The sequence below is a fragment of the Amphibalanus amphitrite genome, unplaced genomic scaffold (genome assembly GCF_019059575.1).
Source record: "Amphibalanus amphitrite isolate SeventyFive unplaced genomic scaffold, NRLGWU_Aamphi_draft 000357F_arrow, whole genome shotgun sequence".
NCBI lineage: Eukaryota > Metazoa > Arthropoda > Thecostraca > Balanomorpha > Balanidae > Amphibalanus > Amphibalanus amphitrite.
The window spans coordinates 217804-231713 of record NW_024881851.1 but is presented as its reverse complement, the minus strand read 5'-3'; the positions used below and the strand labels follow the sequence as shown (position 1 = coordinate 231713).

The following is a 13910-nucleotide window of genomic DNA, read 5'->3' as shown; positions in this document are numbered from 1 at the left end:
TTGCTCCTCAATGGCATTTGTGATGAAAATTTAAAATGTTTGTGAGCTCGAATAGCGGATCATTTCACCAGTATCAAGTCCCAAACCCACGGCGTCTCACCGGTGTCGAAGAAGGCCATGGAGTCGCAGGCGCCCTTGCAGTTGATGATGCCGACCACCGGCTCTGTGTTGACGCACTCGCCCTGTTTGAACATGCCGACCGTTTCGGGCGGTGGCACCACCTTCACGTGGCAGTTATCTGTGGAAGCGGAACGACGCGGGTAACAACGCTTCAGCAGCCAGTCTAGGACACGGAGAACGCTTAGTACTCCCGACGAAAGAACGGATGCTTAAAAAAAAAATGATGGCGCACAAGAAACCTATCTGACGTTCGGGCAAGATGCACTGCTCGTAAACATGATTATTGCTAGCATGACGTTCATCCCATCCACCCTGCTCCAGTGACGGTGTCCCACGGTGCCACCTTGCCCTGGGTCCTGTGCGGTCGCCACCCTAGCCACCCTACCCCGGCGACGGCGCTCGCCACTGTCCCACCCCGCCCCGGAGACGGCGCTCGCCACTGTCCCACCCCACCCCGCCCCGGCGGCGGCGCTCGGCACGGCTCGCGGCACTGACCGGTGCGGTTGCAGCGCTGGCAGCATCCCGTCTCGTCCGTGTAGAGGTTCTCGGGCGGACAGTCGCTGACGTCGCGGCACAGCGCCGCCATACTCATCACCGTCAGCTGGCCGTCGAAAAAGTCGCGCTCGCACGTGAACTCGGTGCAGCCGTCCTCCGACTTCCAGATCTCGCCCTCGGCGTGCACCACGCCGCCGACCACGCAGGCAGTGCGCTCACACTCGCCGCAGCACTGGTCAGAGCCAGGCGCCGGCGCCACGTACGTGTGACCCTGCATGTGGAGGGGAAAGGGTCACTAGGAGCGCCGGGGAGGCGGAACTGACTTAGAAGATGGACTTCAAATAAGTTACAGTTTCATGATCATCAGCCAGGCAAGAATAACGTATTCCGATGGCCAATAGCAGTTATTGCCACCTTGATTCAATCTCGCAAGTCGCAACAATCAGTATCAATTCGGGGTGTCAAACCTGGTGTCAGCTCCATCTCCGTGAGACCTAACCAAAATATGTCGCATTTAAGTCTTCTCCGTTCCATCCTTTATCAACCATCAACTCGACAGCCACTCACCAGTCGGCACTCCTTGGCGCACTTCTCGCGGTTGGAGACCTTGATGACGCCGTGTTTGGGGTCGTTCTCACAGGTCCAGGTGACACACGGGTCCACGGGCCGGCCCCCGATCGACGGCTGCCACGAATTGCCCGGCTGGTACACCTGCGTAGCGGGATCATTGGTTCGGTTACTTCCACTGAGCAAGAGGATTACATGTCACAACAGCGTCTATCACATATATCGGCCTTTCGCATGCACAAATCAAATTCAGAGCTTCATTTTGCATGCACAACGAAATTCATTTATGTAAGTGAACGACATTTGATGGTCGATTGTGCCCTGAGCTTAGTTCCTCACCTTTCCGTTATCCCTGCAGGCGGTTCGCTCCAGCTCTGGGCAGCAGAGGTCGGCGCTGTCCTCGTTCTCCTCGTACACATACTCCTGCTCGTCGGCCTCTGACGGCAGCTGACACGCCACGCGCACGCACACCGGCTGGTATGGCGGGTCGCCGCCGGGCACCTCGCGGCACGTGCAGTTGTCACAGAAACCGTCCGTCCACACCTCGCCGGCGCGCTTCAGCACAAAGCCCTCGTCGGAGTCGGCGGTGATGGTGCGAATGTCGATATCGACGTCGAGCCGCACCAGACAGGTGTCGGGCGGCTGGCGGCAGAAGGTGTGCGGGCAGCAGTCGGCCACCGTCTCCGGGTTGGTGCGCAGCAGGAAGCCGTCGGGACACTGCGGCGGCGCCGGACACGCCGTCTTGTTGCAGACGATCTCCTCCAGCGGACAGCAGGTGTCGGTGCGGTTGCGGTAGCTCTCGCCGGCGTTGAGGGGGCGCAGCTGCAGCCGTTCCGGACACTCCTTCTCGGGCACACACTCGCACACGGCCACTGGACACCCGTTGACGGTCAGACGCTCCACGCGCTTGCCCTCGGCGGCGTTACAGGTGGGCTCCACAACGTCCGGGCAGTGCACGGGCGGCTCGGTGGTGGTGGTGGTGGGCGCTGGACGGCACACGTACCGCGGCGGGCAGCACTCTGTGCCGGTACCCTCCAGTTCGGTGACCACCTCGTCAGCGCCGCACTCGAGACTGGCAGAGTCCGGACAGTCGGCCTGCCAAACACCGCACGCGGTCAGCGCTTCAATCAGCAAACACAAAACACCAAATTTTACGGGTAGATATTACCTAGCTCGGCGGCCGCTGGGCTTAGGGAATAAGTAATAAGGCTAAACTCCCTTATATCTCACAGTAATTTAATTTTTAGATATGTTTAGTATTCTTTATGAGCATGCATCAACATATCCCAAAAAGTCCCGATAAACCATCTTGCTACTTACGAGTATGCGAAACATCTGCACAACTCTCGATAACGAGGGTTCGATAGTGAGCCTGACCTGCGTGCAGCGCGCGAGGCCGCCCTCCTGACACTCGCAGCTGGTGCAGTTGTCGGGCTTCCAGGTGTCGCCGGCGCGGTGTCCCTCGTCGTCGCAGAACTGGCACCGGGCCGCGCTCACACACACGTCGTTCTCGTAAACCTGCACCGGTAGCGGATCGGGTCAGTGACGGTCAGCATGACACGGTAGATACATCAGCGTGTTGTAATGAGCTAGGCAACAAATAAAAGCGTGTTGCGCTTTTGTGCGGGTGATATAATGGTGCAAGCAACAAATACAAGCGTGCTGTGAATTTGTGTGACTTATCTGTCATTCTCAAGACAAAACACATAGTGCTTTTGTACAACACTGACCGTTGGCAGGACCCAGGGCAGGGAAGGGCAACACTGACCGATGGCAACTGTAGTTGCCGCTGGCAGGGCCCGCTCACCTGTCCATCGGGGCAGAAGCAGCCGTCCATCTCGAGGCGCGGGCAGTCCTGTTTGTCGCAGCTCTTGAGACAGGTGCCGGTGCACTGGCGGTACTCGGTGGTGGGCGGGCACGCGTCCTCCCGGCCGCACAGCTCGTCAGAGCGCCACGGCAGGCACAGGCCGCTCTCGTAGCAGCGGCGCGCGTACTGCTCCAACTCGTCACACACGTCGTGGGTTACGTCGTCGCAGCTGAACGGGTGGCAGAACAGAAACGTCACGATCCATAAAGATAAACGGGAAAGAGCTGCAATTAAAGGAATGTTCAAAGTATAACGGTCATTTCACCCAAACACAGATTTCGACACTTGCTGGATATAACGTTTTGCTACGTATACCACCGTGCCGCGAATTTACCAAGCTTGTGATACGAGACGCTTGATTTTAGTTGCCAAACAGATCCTAAATCTAACCGTCTTAGATGAAAAATTTAGACAACCTTTTTGATTCGTGGTGCTATTGGGTTGAAAAAGTTCACGCCGTTCGACGCTAGAGCAGCGACTCACAGTCGTCTCTGGCAGGCGGCGACCAGCGGTGCCGGGTCCTGCAGCTGGTGGCACGCGCCGAACACGGTCTCATCGAGCAGCGCCTGGCACGGGTCCTGGTCGGCCGGCGGCGGCACGCACGGCGGCTTCTCGGACACACACTGGTCGGGCCGCTCGTGGTCTAGCAGCCAGAACGCCGGCGAGCGCGACTCCTCGTCCTCCGGGCTGCCGTTACAGTTACCTGGCGACAGCGTGGATATATTGAATGAATGCGACGCTATCACCAACCATAACAAGTTGGTAGGTACGCTAAACTGCTAGAGCAGTTCCACTTCTAAAAAGCAAATGTATTATCACAGCTCAGAAGAGCATGGCTTTGCCTAGATGGCCAAGCGATGTTTTTTTTTTTTTAGACGGTTACCGCTACCATTAAAAAAGTACGCTGAGGGCATGGAACCAGTCCCAGGAGCGCGATTGGCCACTGACCGCAGACGCCGCCCACACTGCCGCCGTATATCTTGGAGGGCAGCTGGATGGAGAGCTCGCCCGAGACGGGGTGCAGGCTGACCTCCAGATGCAGGGCCGGCACGGTGACCAGCACGGCGCTCTGCGGCGGCTGCGACACCGAGCCCCAGCCGTACTCGTGGTAGAAGCCCTCCACCATGGCGCCGTTCACAAATACCTCCACCTGGCGGGACACGGAGCGGTGCGGGGCGGGGCGCGGGGTGTCAGCGGGGAGGGGGAGGGGCAGCTGAGCTGAGCTACACGGACACGCCCACGGCGCAGCGCGCGGCGCGGGGTGCTGAGCGACCGGGGGGGGGGGGGGGGGAGAGTCAACTGAGTTACACGGCCCGTCATAGGACCTGTGGTCAGTGAGTAAAGGAACGACTTTGGGGTGGTCTGCAAAAGACAACAGTTTGTGGACACACAGGACAGCGGCCAGTGGGCCAGATGAACAGGGCTTGGAACAGGGAAACGGTCTGTGGCGTATCCAAACGCGACTTTGGTGTGCTGGCATTGCCCTTTGGTTTTGGTATTTACAAGAAGTATTGGTAAAAAATTATTGAGCATATATTCTGGCTTCTGCCATGAAAGGGAAGGATTAAATACTAACACGCGAGTGTGCCAGTCGCCTCCTAACACTATACTGATAGTGATATTTCATCAATACTCTGGTCCCAGTTCATATCATGGTTTCACCTGAGCGTCCTTCGATCACTCGTTTACCTGTCGTTTATTTCTGAGGACAGTACCACCATCGCTTGCAACGGGTGGCATCGCCAGCGGCAGTGCCATCGGCTCATGGAACGCAAATGTAGCCGTGAATATATCCTCTTCCTCGCCTTCCTCGTATTCTCCATCCTCGTGTCTATCCTGGTGCTCGTTGTCCGTCGGAGAGGGCGACGGTGGCGGTTTCTCCGTGGTTCGGGTCGGTTCCCGGTCACGCTGTCGGGCTGGCGGTGCTGTGGAGACCAGTGCGGCCGCCACGGGCGCCGGCGCTGGGCCGAGCGTCTCAGTCCTCAGCAGGGTGGTCTCAGTCCTCAGCGGAGTGGTCTCCGTCCTCAGCGGAGTGGTCTCCGTCCTCAGCGGAGTGGTCTCAGTCGTCCTCCGAGAAGTGTCCTCCTCCTCCGAGTCAGTCCTCTCAGCGGCCGTGTCCCGGTCCTTGTCCTCGGAGCCGATCAGCGCCACCACGCCGCCGTACTGCTGCAGAAACTCGGCCAGACTGCCGGCCTGGAGGGCGGCGCGGAACACCTGTGACAGCTGCGCGGCCGGCCGCCGCTCCGAGAACCGGCGGGCCTGCTCCACCAGCGCCCGGTCTCTGCCGCTGAGGGAGCTCTCCGGCGGAGCCGTCACAGTCTCTGGCGGAGCCGACAGCGTCTCCTGCGGCACCGGCAGCTCTGTGACTGCCTCAGCTGTGGTCGGAGGCGGAGTGGTGGTCCTGGCCCTGGCGAGCGCGGCGGCCCTCAATCGCGCCCGGCTGGTGCGAGGAGCGATCCCGAGGACTGGTGCCGGGGCAGCGCGGGGCTGGGCGATCGCAGGGGCTCTCAGTCGCGCCCGGCTAGAGCGGGGTGCTATACCGAGGACTGGTGCCGGCGCAGGGGCTCTCAGCCGCGCCCGACTAGTGCGGGGTGCGATGCCGAGCACTGGGGCAGGGTCAGCTCCTGCCCCCGGGGCTTCAGGGCTGGGAGACGACGGTCCGCGCTGAGATTGGGCACGCAGAGCCATCGCGATGCTCCGAATCGAGTTCTGACGGCGCAGAGGAGGCGGCCGCACGGGACTAGCCGGGGCCGCGGGAGTGGTGGTAGTGGTAGTGGTAGTGGTAGTGGTGGTAGTGGGACTCTCAGTAGTAACATCGTCAATTGGCGGCGAGTTCAGAATATCATCAATCTCCGCGCTGTACCTGCGCGCCACTCGGATCAGAGCACGCAATCCCAGCTTGGGGTCGCGTTTCTCGAGCAGCTCGGCTCTCCGATAAGCCCTGGACACGGCCTCGTCAGGTCGGTACCGGGAGTAGCGATCCAGAGCGCCGGCCACCGCCTTCAGCCTATCGATGGTGATGGGGGAGGGCGGCTCGGTGGCGGGCGCCGCGGTCGGTCGGCGCTCCGAGTCCGGCACCGCCGGCGGCTCGGTGGTAGTCAGGGTCAGCGGCGCCGCGGGGGTCAGCTCAGGCGCCGACTGCTGCTGCAGCCGCCGCATCCGGGCCATGTAGCGCGCCATACGGGCCGCCAGCTTGAACGGTATCGACTTGCCCTTGTTCTCTATGCGTCCCATCTTGCGCTCTAAGCGAGATATCTTCTTGCGGAGTGCGGCGAGGGCCGAGCGCTCGCTGGCGGCGCGCCTGCTGCGCCAGCTTCCGGCCGAGTTCCGCCTCTGGGGTTTGGACATGGAAGAGACAGAGAGGAGGATTGTGTCAGTGAGGTGTCTGTGACTGGCCAGGAAGTGCTCATGACTATCGTGTGCAAAGGCTGTGTTGTGGCTGGACTGGTGTGGAGCGTGTTCATGTTTGAGAGTGTCGGAGAAGCAGCGTTGGAAGGGAGGCGAGGGATGAGGCGGAGGACTTCGAGGCGGAACTCAGCTCTAGACTTCTCTTCTACGCTCAGCGGGTGTCCAATCTCGGCAGTCCAAGCCAAGGACTTGGTTCATTGGCTGCACTCGCGACCCCGACCGCTAGTGCCGCGGTATGCAGTGAAGGTCAGCAACGCTGTCTGGAGGAAAGCGTCTGGACAAAGCTTTCATAGGAAAGGACATTGCCGGACCGAGCAAAGACTGGGCACAGGCTGACTGTGTAGCATCAGCATTTAACCAATGTGCGGTAACCGACACAGCATTACATTACACAGTCTTTAAAAAAGTATTCGTTCAGAGAAACGGTTGAACAATCGGTTACGGCTAGTCTTACTTTAAACACACATTTTCAAAAGCGGAGCATCACGCACCAACTCTTTTCCTTCCCAAAAGCGAATTCAAAACTTATTGCAAGTCAGATGCGACAAAAACACTTTCATAAATAACCATATAAAACAATATAGTAGCACGACTTATTATTTTGCATGACAAGCTTTCGTCCATCAGTGCGATAGCAAGAACGTGCTGAAAGGCGGTGAACAGCCCATACACGTCTCCTAATACCCTAATCCCTAACACGCGTGTGCTCACCAGATCGCCGGCGCGCTGCAGCAGGATGACGTTCGAGGCCCACTCGAGTCGGACGTCATCCGTGCACGACACACGGCCGTCGTATGTGGTGTGGCAGTTGGCGTTGTCCACCAGCACCTGTGTAACGGGCACGCCACAACAAGCGGTTAGGTCAACCAGTCGCGCCGTCTCAATTCAGTCAGTATTCCAGTGTCTACTGAATGATGCTAGGAATGAATATTTGCAAAATTGCCAGGGAACACATATTTGTTTTTCAATAGATAAACATCACCGAATAATTACGGAGCGAGCGAAGCGAGCGTAGTCTTTCCTTAGATTAACGGAAATTTCTGAGTATGAGCGGCCGGCCGGCCGTGGTCACGCTTTTGCGAGGCTTATATCTCAGCAACCACTTGACCGATTTACATGCGGTAATTTTTGTAGGGTAGCTTCATTCCTTCTACCAAGTATTGCACTATTCCCGATGCATGTGGGTGACCCCTTATGCACGTGCCACGTGCAAAACGAAGAGGTGTCACTTTTGCAATTGTTGCAATATCTCGGTAACTACTGGGCCGATTGAGCTGAGAGTTGGCATGTAGGTAGGCACCCACTAGGCAATGCATATCCATGTGCCAGAGTTGGGGTGCTGCTGCACGTGCGCACGTGCAGGGGTCGTTTCCAGATCTCGAGAACGGCTCGACCGATTGCGCTCAAATTTGGTACACGGTTACGGAGCAGTTAGTAGGGTGCCGTGCACAAGTCAGTTGGGACCCATTTTGCACGTGCGCACGTGCAGGGTGCCGCTTCCAGATCTCGAGAACGGCTGGGCCGATTGTGCTCAAATTTGGCACATCGCTAGAGACCGGTTAGTAGGGTGCCGTGCACAAGTCAGTTGGAGGTACCCCTCGAAATTTCGCACGTGCAAGGCTCACCCTCTCGCATGCTCCGTTAGTCGCCCCAAAAGGCGTTATACTGGTATTTAGCTATTGAATACAAACTTCGGTTACGACTTGGTAAAGGAAGCATGCACGTGTTAAGTTCGTCTTTACCTTGAAGTTGTATTTTCCGTTTGGCTCATCGCGTCCGGCCGCTTGGTACGAGCAGTTCGTCTTGAAGATGATCTCCTTCTTATCGAACGTTTCAAAGCCACCGCCAGGATAAACGGCGCACTTGCCTGTAAATCAATCCTTGTTAGGGCATGCTTTACTTAGAGAACCACAGCTATAAGCCTCCATTTTTTCGATCAAAATTTATTGGTCTTTGGTTGATATTACACAGTTCAATGTGCCTATTACGCTAATTAGACTACAATGTTGTGTGTATCGTAAAGATAAACAAACTACTGCTACTCACAGTCGTCACACTCGACGGGCTCGACGCAGCGTCCGTCGCTGCGCACCTGTCCGTCGGGACAGTAGCAGCCGCTGAAGCACATATCGGGCAGGATGTCGCAGGGATCCAGGTGGTTACAGCTGGGCTCGCAGGTCGGTCGGTAGCAATCCCGGTATACCTGAGGGTGATGGAAACACAGTGGTAATGATAACAGTCTCTGTACACATCAGGAAAGGCGAACAGGGGTAATTGTTACACCGATATCCACGAATAACCGTGTTGAAAGCGCCAAGTGGATATCATTGCTCGTCTTTATCGCACGGTAGCTCCAAAGCAGTCTCGTCCGGCGGACGGTGTCAGCAGTCTGGCATAGCTCAATGGACCAGCCGACTATCCCGCCTGTCTGATACTTACTACTCATACTCACCGGGCCTGGCAGACAGTTCGGAGGGACATTGGTGGGAGAGACACTGGTACTCACCTCTCCCGGCGGAGGCCGGAGAGTCGAAGATACACTGGTACTCAGTACTTACCTCTCCCGGCGGACAGTCGGACGGACACTGGTGCTTGGTACGCCACGAGTCCAGCTCGATGGCCGGGTCCAGGCTCAGACACTCTGTCACGTAGGTGGTGAGCGCCTCGCAGCGGCACTTGTCGGTGTCCTTGCCGGCGTCCAGGCAGTCACAGGTGGTCTCCAGACAGGACGAGATGAACGAGTCGGGCTGCACGGCCATGTGGCACCGAGAGAACGGCTCCTGCCTGCACACCAAAATCCATGCTTCAGTACAGGGGCGTGGAGCATACACATGGACTGCTCACATAGCTTGCAACACAAATAAATAGATTGTAAGGCAAACTTAGGTCTAGGAACCTTCCAGTAGTGTCTTAACTAGCAGCAGACAGTACCATAAGTAATGGTTCCTCAGATAACTGGATTATCATCTTATGAACACGGCTGGCTATGGCGCGTAGGAGTAGGACGCCGCCGCCCGCCTTACCTGATTTTCTGGCAGATGGAGAAGGCCTGCTGAGTGTGCTGACACTTCTCCGGCGGCTCGCAGGTCTCCTGTTCGCCCGGCAGTGCCCAGCTGTCGCCAAACTCGGCTGTGGAGACAGCCAGCGTACCGTCCGGCTTGTGTTTGTCGTTGTACCGGTTACCGTCAAAGTCACCGCACAGGCCCTCTACGTCCCCGGCGTGCTTGTTATTCAGCTGTGAAAGGAAGGGAATGACGTGAAATACGAGTTTCAATATATGAAAAATGGCGCGTTCCGCATCAGGTTTCGTTCTTCATAATTGACTTTCAGCGAATTTATATGATACTTTTGAAAACCAATGTCTACTTTAATAGTTAAACTTTTATAGACGAGGGAAACGATAAAAACTGCATGGAAAACGAGACATAACGTTTCAGGCTAAGACAATTAAAAGGTAGATAAACGAAATTTTAGGGTGTCATACCCCCTCTGTTCTCCGAGTCAATGTATACTGCTGATGAACAGGAACGAAATCGCTTCAAACATGCGTTACGCTACGCACGGGCACGCAACACAATAAAACGCTATCCTGAAATAAAATGCTATCCTGGGGTGAAAACTCACGCCGACGACGACGTTGCCGATGTTGTTGACGATGACGGCGAATCCGACTTGCGGCGCGTTAAAGAGGATGCTGCCGCCGGGCGTTACGCTGATGTCGAACGCGTCCAGCTTGGAGCGCACCGACTTGGCCTGTGTCAGGTCGTAGGAGAAGCCGCCGTACTGGACGCCCACGTTGGGCACCAGCGTCACCTCCTCTCCCAGACTGGTGACGCGTACCTCGCGGTGACACTCGGAGTTGCACACGCGGTGAACTGTCCGACACACAGACATACGGGCAGTTACTACAGAGGTCGTAAATGTGGATAAGGCTAAAATATAGAAATAATCAGCTGAACCTGAGCTTCTAATTACGTATAGCGATCGGTGGAGTATCGGAAACATTTTCAGTCTTTTTTTCGCAAACCAAATGAACGTCCGTACGCATGCATGCGTGCAGGCATGCATGCGTGCAGGCATGCATGCGTGCATGCCTGCATGCCAAATGAAACGCATTTACTGTTCAGTGTTCTGTTCAGTGTTCAGCTACTGAGAAGGCAAGCCATAGCTGATTTGATATAAGACGGAACGACGGAACGATTCTTCCCACCCTGCTCTCTAAAAGACGTCATTATCCCGCTCTTTCATCGGTGACGGCACCATCTCACCGTTCCACCATTGACATCATAATCACCCCGCTCACTCACCAGTGACGTCGAAAATGCCCTCGCGCTTTGCCAGCGTGTGGTGGCAGATCTGGTACTTGAACTCGACGCTGTCGAACGTGTTGAAGGTGTTGCCCTTGAGCGTGCAGTACTGCGGCAGCAGCGGCGCCGGCGTCGTGGTGGTGGTGGTCGTGGTGGTCGTGGTCTCGTCACACTCGTCGCCCTCGTCGTCGGGACACTGCTTGACGCCGTCACACCACTTCTCCTCCTCCAGACAGGTGCGGCTCGTCAGACAGATGCGGGTGCCTGAGAGCAGGGGAGGTGACGCACACGTGAACGCACGCACATGTAACCCGCTGGGTCCGGGTGAGTTCCCGAAAACGGAGAGGGACAACGGTTACGCAAACCATCTCAGCACAGAAAAGGGTTTGATTACAACTAAATTTTTATCAAACTTGGCGAGTGCATGCGACCTCTTAATAGCGATAAGTTAATTTATCATATGTCAAAGAAAGTCAGACAGCACACCCTACAACACGGTACCCTCCGGCCTCCCTACCATCGGGGCAAGGATTGCACTGGCAGTCGCAGCTCTCGGACAGCTCGGAGACCAGGTTCCCGCCGCACAGCGGACAGTCCTTGCGGTCGCAGGTGCGCTCGCCTCCCAGCCCACAGACGCACTCCTGGCAGTTGGAGAGGTCGAACAGCGAGCCCACCTCGTACCTGAGACAGAACGCAAGAGTTAACTCGATAGTTAGGCGGCGGTGGGTACCCGTGTGAAGTCCACTCGCTCTTTGAGTCAACATCGGATGCAGCAGTTTTGCACGTAGCCTTTCCTCTTTCTGGCAGGACGGTCAAGGAGTGTCTTACCACGGACGCAATTAGGTTGGGAAATACAGCATAGCACGCACGGAATTATGCATAGCTATATTATGTGCGCAGTGCATTGGTGATTAAATGATAAATAAAAATGAACAATTGAACGAAAGAATGAACGAACGAATAACGTAATATCAGCTCTCTGCTATAGTAGACCGATGGCAAGGACTCTGCTCATGAGTGACCCTCCCCCGATGGTGCGCCACTGTCTACTCACGCCCGTCCGTTGTAGAAGCATGGGCAGAGCGCAGTGCCGGCGATACAGCCGGTACCGTTCCAGTACCGCTCGGGGCCGCACTCCTCGCAGCCCTCGTGAGCCGTCGCCGGCACGCCGGGACACAGCTGACACGGTACGTCCGGCGCCTCCGTGGTCGTCGTAGTCGTCACAGCAGCTGCGCAATGGTAAGGATACGTTTCAATTCAGCAGTATCTACAGCTAAGTAGAATTGAAGATCATTAAGAACATCGTAGAAAATTAACAGCATGAAGATGTTCCGCAATGTTAAAACACGCAGAAATGCTCGGGAATCTACAGAAACATACCTTAATTGCTTATCATTCATCCCGATAATACACCAAAACATCTTATTTTGTATGTATGTATGTATGTATGTATGTATGTATGTATGTATGTATAAGATCATCGATTCGGCGCACGGGTACGGCACGGTATATAGGTGGTAGCAGCCGGTACTTACGATACGGGTGGCAGCAGCCGGTACTTACCATACGGGCGGCAGGAGTCGGTACTTACAGTAGGGACGGCAGCAGCCCGTACTTACGGTACGGGTGGCAGCAGTCGGTACTTACGGTAGGGATGGTAGCAGCCGGTACTTACGGTAGGGATGGTAGCAGCCGGTACTTACGGTAGGGATGGTAGCAGCCGGTACTTACGATACGGGTGGCAGCAGTCGGTACTTACGGTACGGGTGGCAGCAGTCGGTACTTACGGTAGGGATGGTAGCAGCCGAGCACCTCGACCGTGGCGCCGATGCCGTCCTCTGGCCACGTCTCCGGCGCGATCTCCACGAACCGGGCGTGTAGGGGCTGCTCGAACACATTCTGCATCGGAGACAGCGCCGTCCTCTGCCAATCGAGCACAGCCGGTCAGCCAGCTTCCAAGCGGCGTGTTTCAATGGTCGTCGGTCAACAAAAAATCTACATCTATATGGAGGATTGCTTACTCAATCTAACTCGGCCCAGTATATCCTTTCCTCACCTCGGAGTGACCCGGGAACACCTTGACGCGTCCGCTCTTGTTGTACACCCAGATCCAGTTGACACCGTCTTGTGAGTAGCGCACGCGGTACGATCCGATGGAGCGCGTCTCGTCGGGCTCGAACTGGCCCGGGTAGCCGGGCACCGGCTGGCCCTTGACCAGCACTCCCGTGGTGATCAGGCCGTCTATCGTGCGCTCGTCTGTCAGGTCCACCTGCGGGGAAAGGGCGGTAAGGTTTGCGTGTCACATGACTGAATGATCCCCTATATCGTCATAGATAGGATATGCATGCATTGGCAATGAAGCCTCACATCCTACGAACGGAATCAGACAACAATTCATGGAGTGACATGAGACAAATGCAAATTTGTTTCTGATGCTGCTGCCGTTGCTGTTGATTATGATGACACATGCTCAGCGGCATGATATAAGCGACCTCGACTCACCCGGATGTATTGTTTGTTGTTGGACTTTTTGGGGATCCAGCCGGCGCCTCCGGGCCTCACAGCAGACGCGCCGTGCTCGGGAGACAGCTCCGACGACACCTGCGCAAAAAAATGGTGACGTGAGTTCACACTTGCAAATATCGGCTTGCATAGCCAAAGATGGTCCGTTACATTATGGTGCCCTATTTTTCTATTAACGTTTTACTCTGCTGTTTGCATTCGCTAAGTTTCCTCTACCTGTAACATTTTGTTGATGGGAGTTTCACGACGAGTCATCACATCTCGGAAATCCACTCCTCTGATCCGACACTGACCGTGATGAGTGAGTCATCCAGCAGGCCGTTCTCGAGTCCCATCTCCTCGAGGCAGCGCGGCGGCGGCGTGGGCGTGGTCGAAATCTCGGTGGGCGTGGCCTCGCTGCAGCCGAATAGCTCCAGTTTCAGGGTGATGCGCGTCGTCCAGTCGGTCGGGTGGATACGAACGTATCGGCCCTCGAATGGCACAGGGAGGATGATCCTGCCCGGCGCACTGCTCAGCGGCTCCACAGCACGGAGAGACTGCCGAACATAACAAAACGACCGTGCTCACCAGCCCAGCGACCGACCGTATCAGACACATGTCCAAAACGTAACACGCTATTTCAT

General features: G+C 56.2%; 1 protein-coding gene across 1 annotated transcript in view; it reads right to left on the bottom strand.

Annotated features, from left to right (window-relative positions):
• Positions 1-13910, bottom strand: part of LOC122389410 (hemocytin-like) — a 36561-nt gene that overhangs the window by 1196 nt on the left and 21455 nt on the right. The window contains exons 43-63 of the mRNA XM_043381413.1: positions 13581-13823; positions 13267-13365; positions 12821-13033; positions 12552-12687; positions 11819-11993; positions 11282-11445; positions 10765-11028; positions 10082-10332; positions 9481-9692; positions 9016-9241; positions 8504-8660; positions 8200-8324; positions 7169-7285; positions 3998-4199; positions 3533-3752; positions 2990-3218; positions 2560-2700; positions 1522-2277; positions 1183-1326; positions 616-886; positions 101-238 (exon numbers count right to left, since the gene is read on the bottom strand). Coding sequence (XP_043237348.1) covers positions 101-238; positions 616-886; positions 1183-1326; positions 1522-2277; positions 2560-2700; positions 2990-3218; positions 3533-3752; positions 3998-4199; positions 7169-7285; positions 8200-8324; positions 8504-8660; positions 9016-9241; positions 9481-9692; positions 10082-10332; positions 10765-11028; positions 11282-11445; positions 11819-11993; positions 12552-12687; positions 12821-13033; positions 13267-13365; positions 13581-13823 — 4483 coding nt within the window. The remainder of the gene's footprint in view (positions 1-100; positions 239-615; positions 887-1182; positions 1327-1521; positions 2278-2559; positions 2701-2989; positions 3219-3532; positions 3753-3997; positions 4200-7168; positions 7286-8199; positions 8325-8503; positions 8661-9015; positions 9242-9480; positions 9693-10081; positions 10333-10764; positions 11029-11281; positions 11446-11818; positions 11994-12551; positions 12688-12820; positions 13034-13266; positions 13366-13580; positions 13824-13910) is intronic.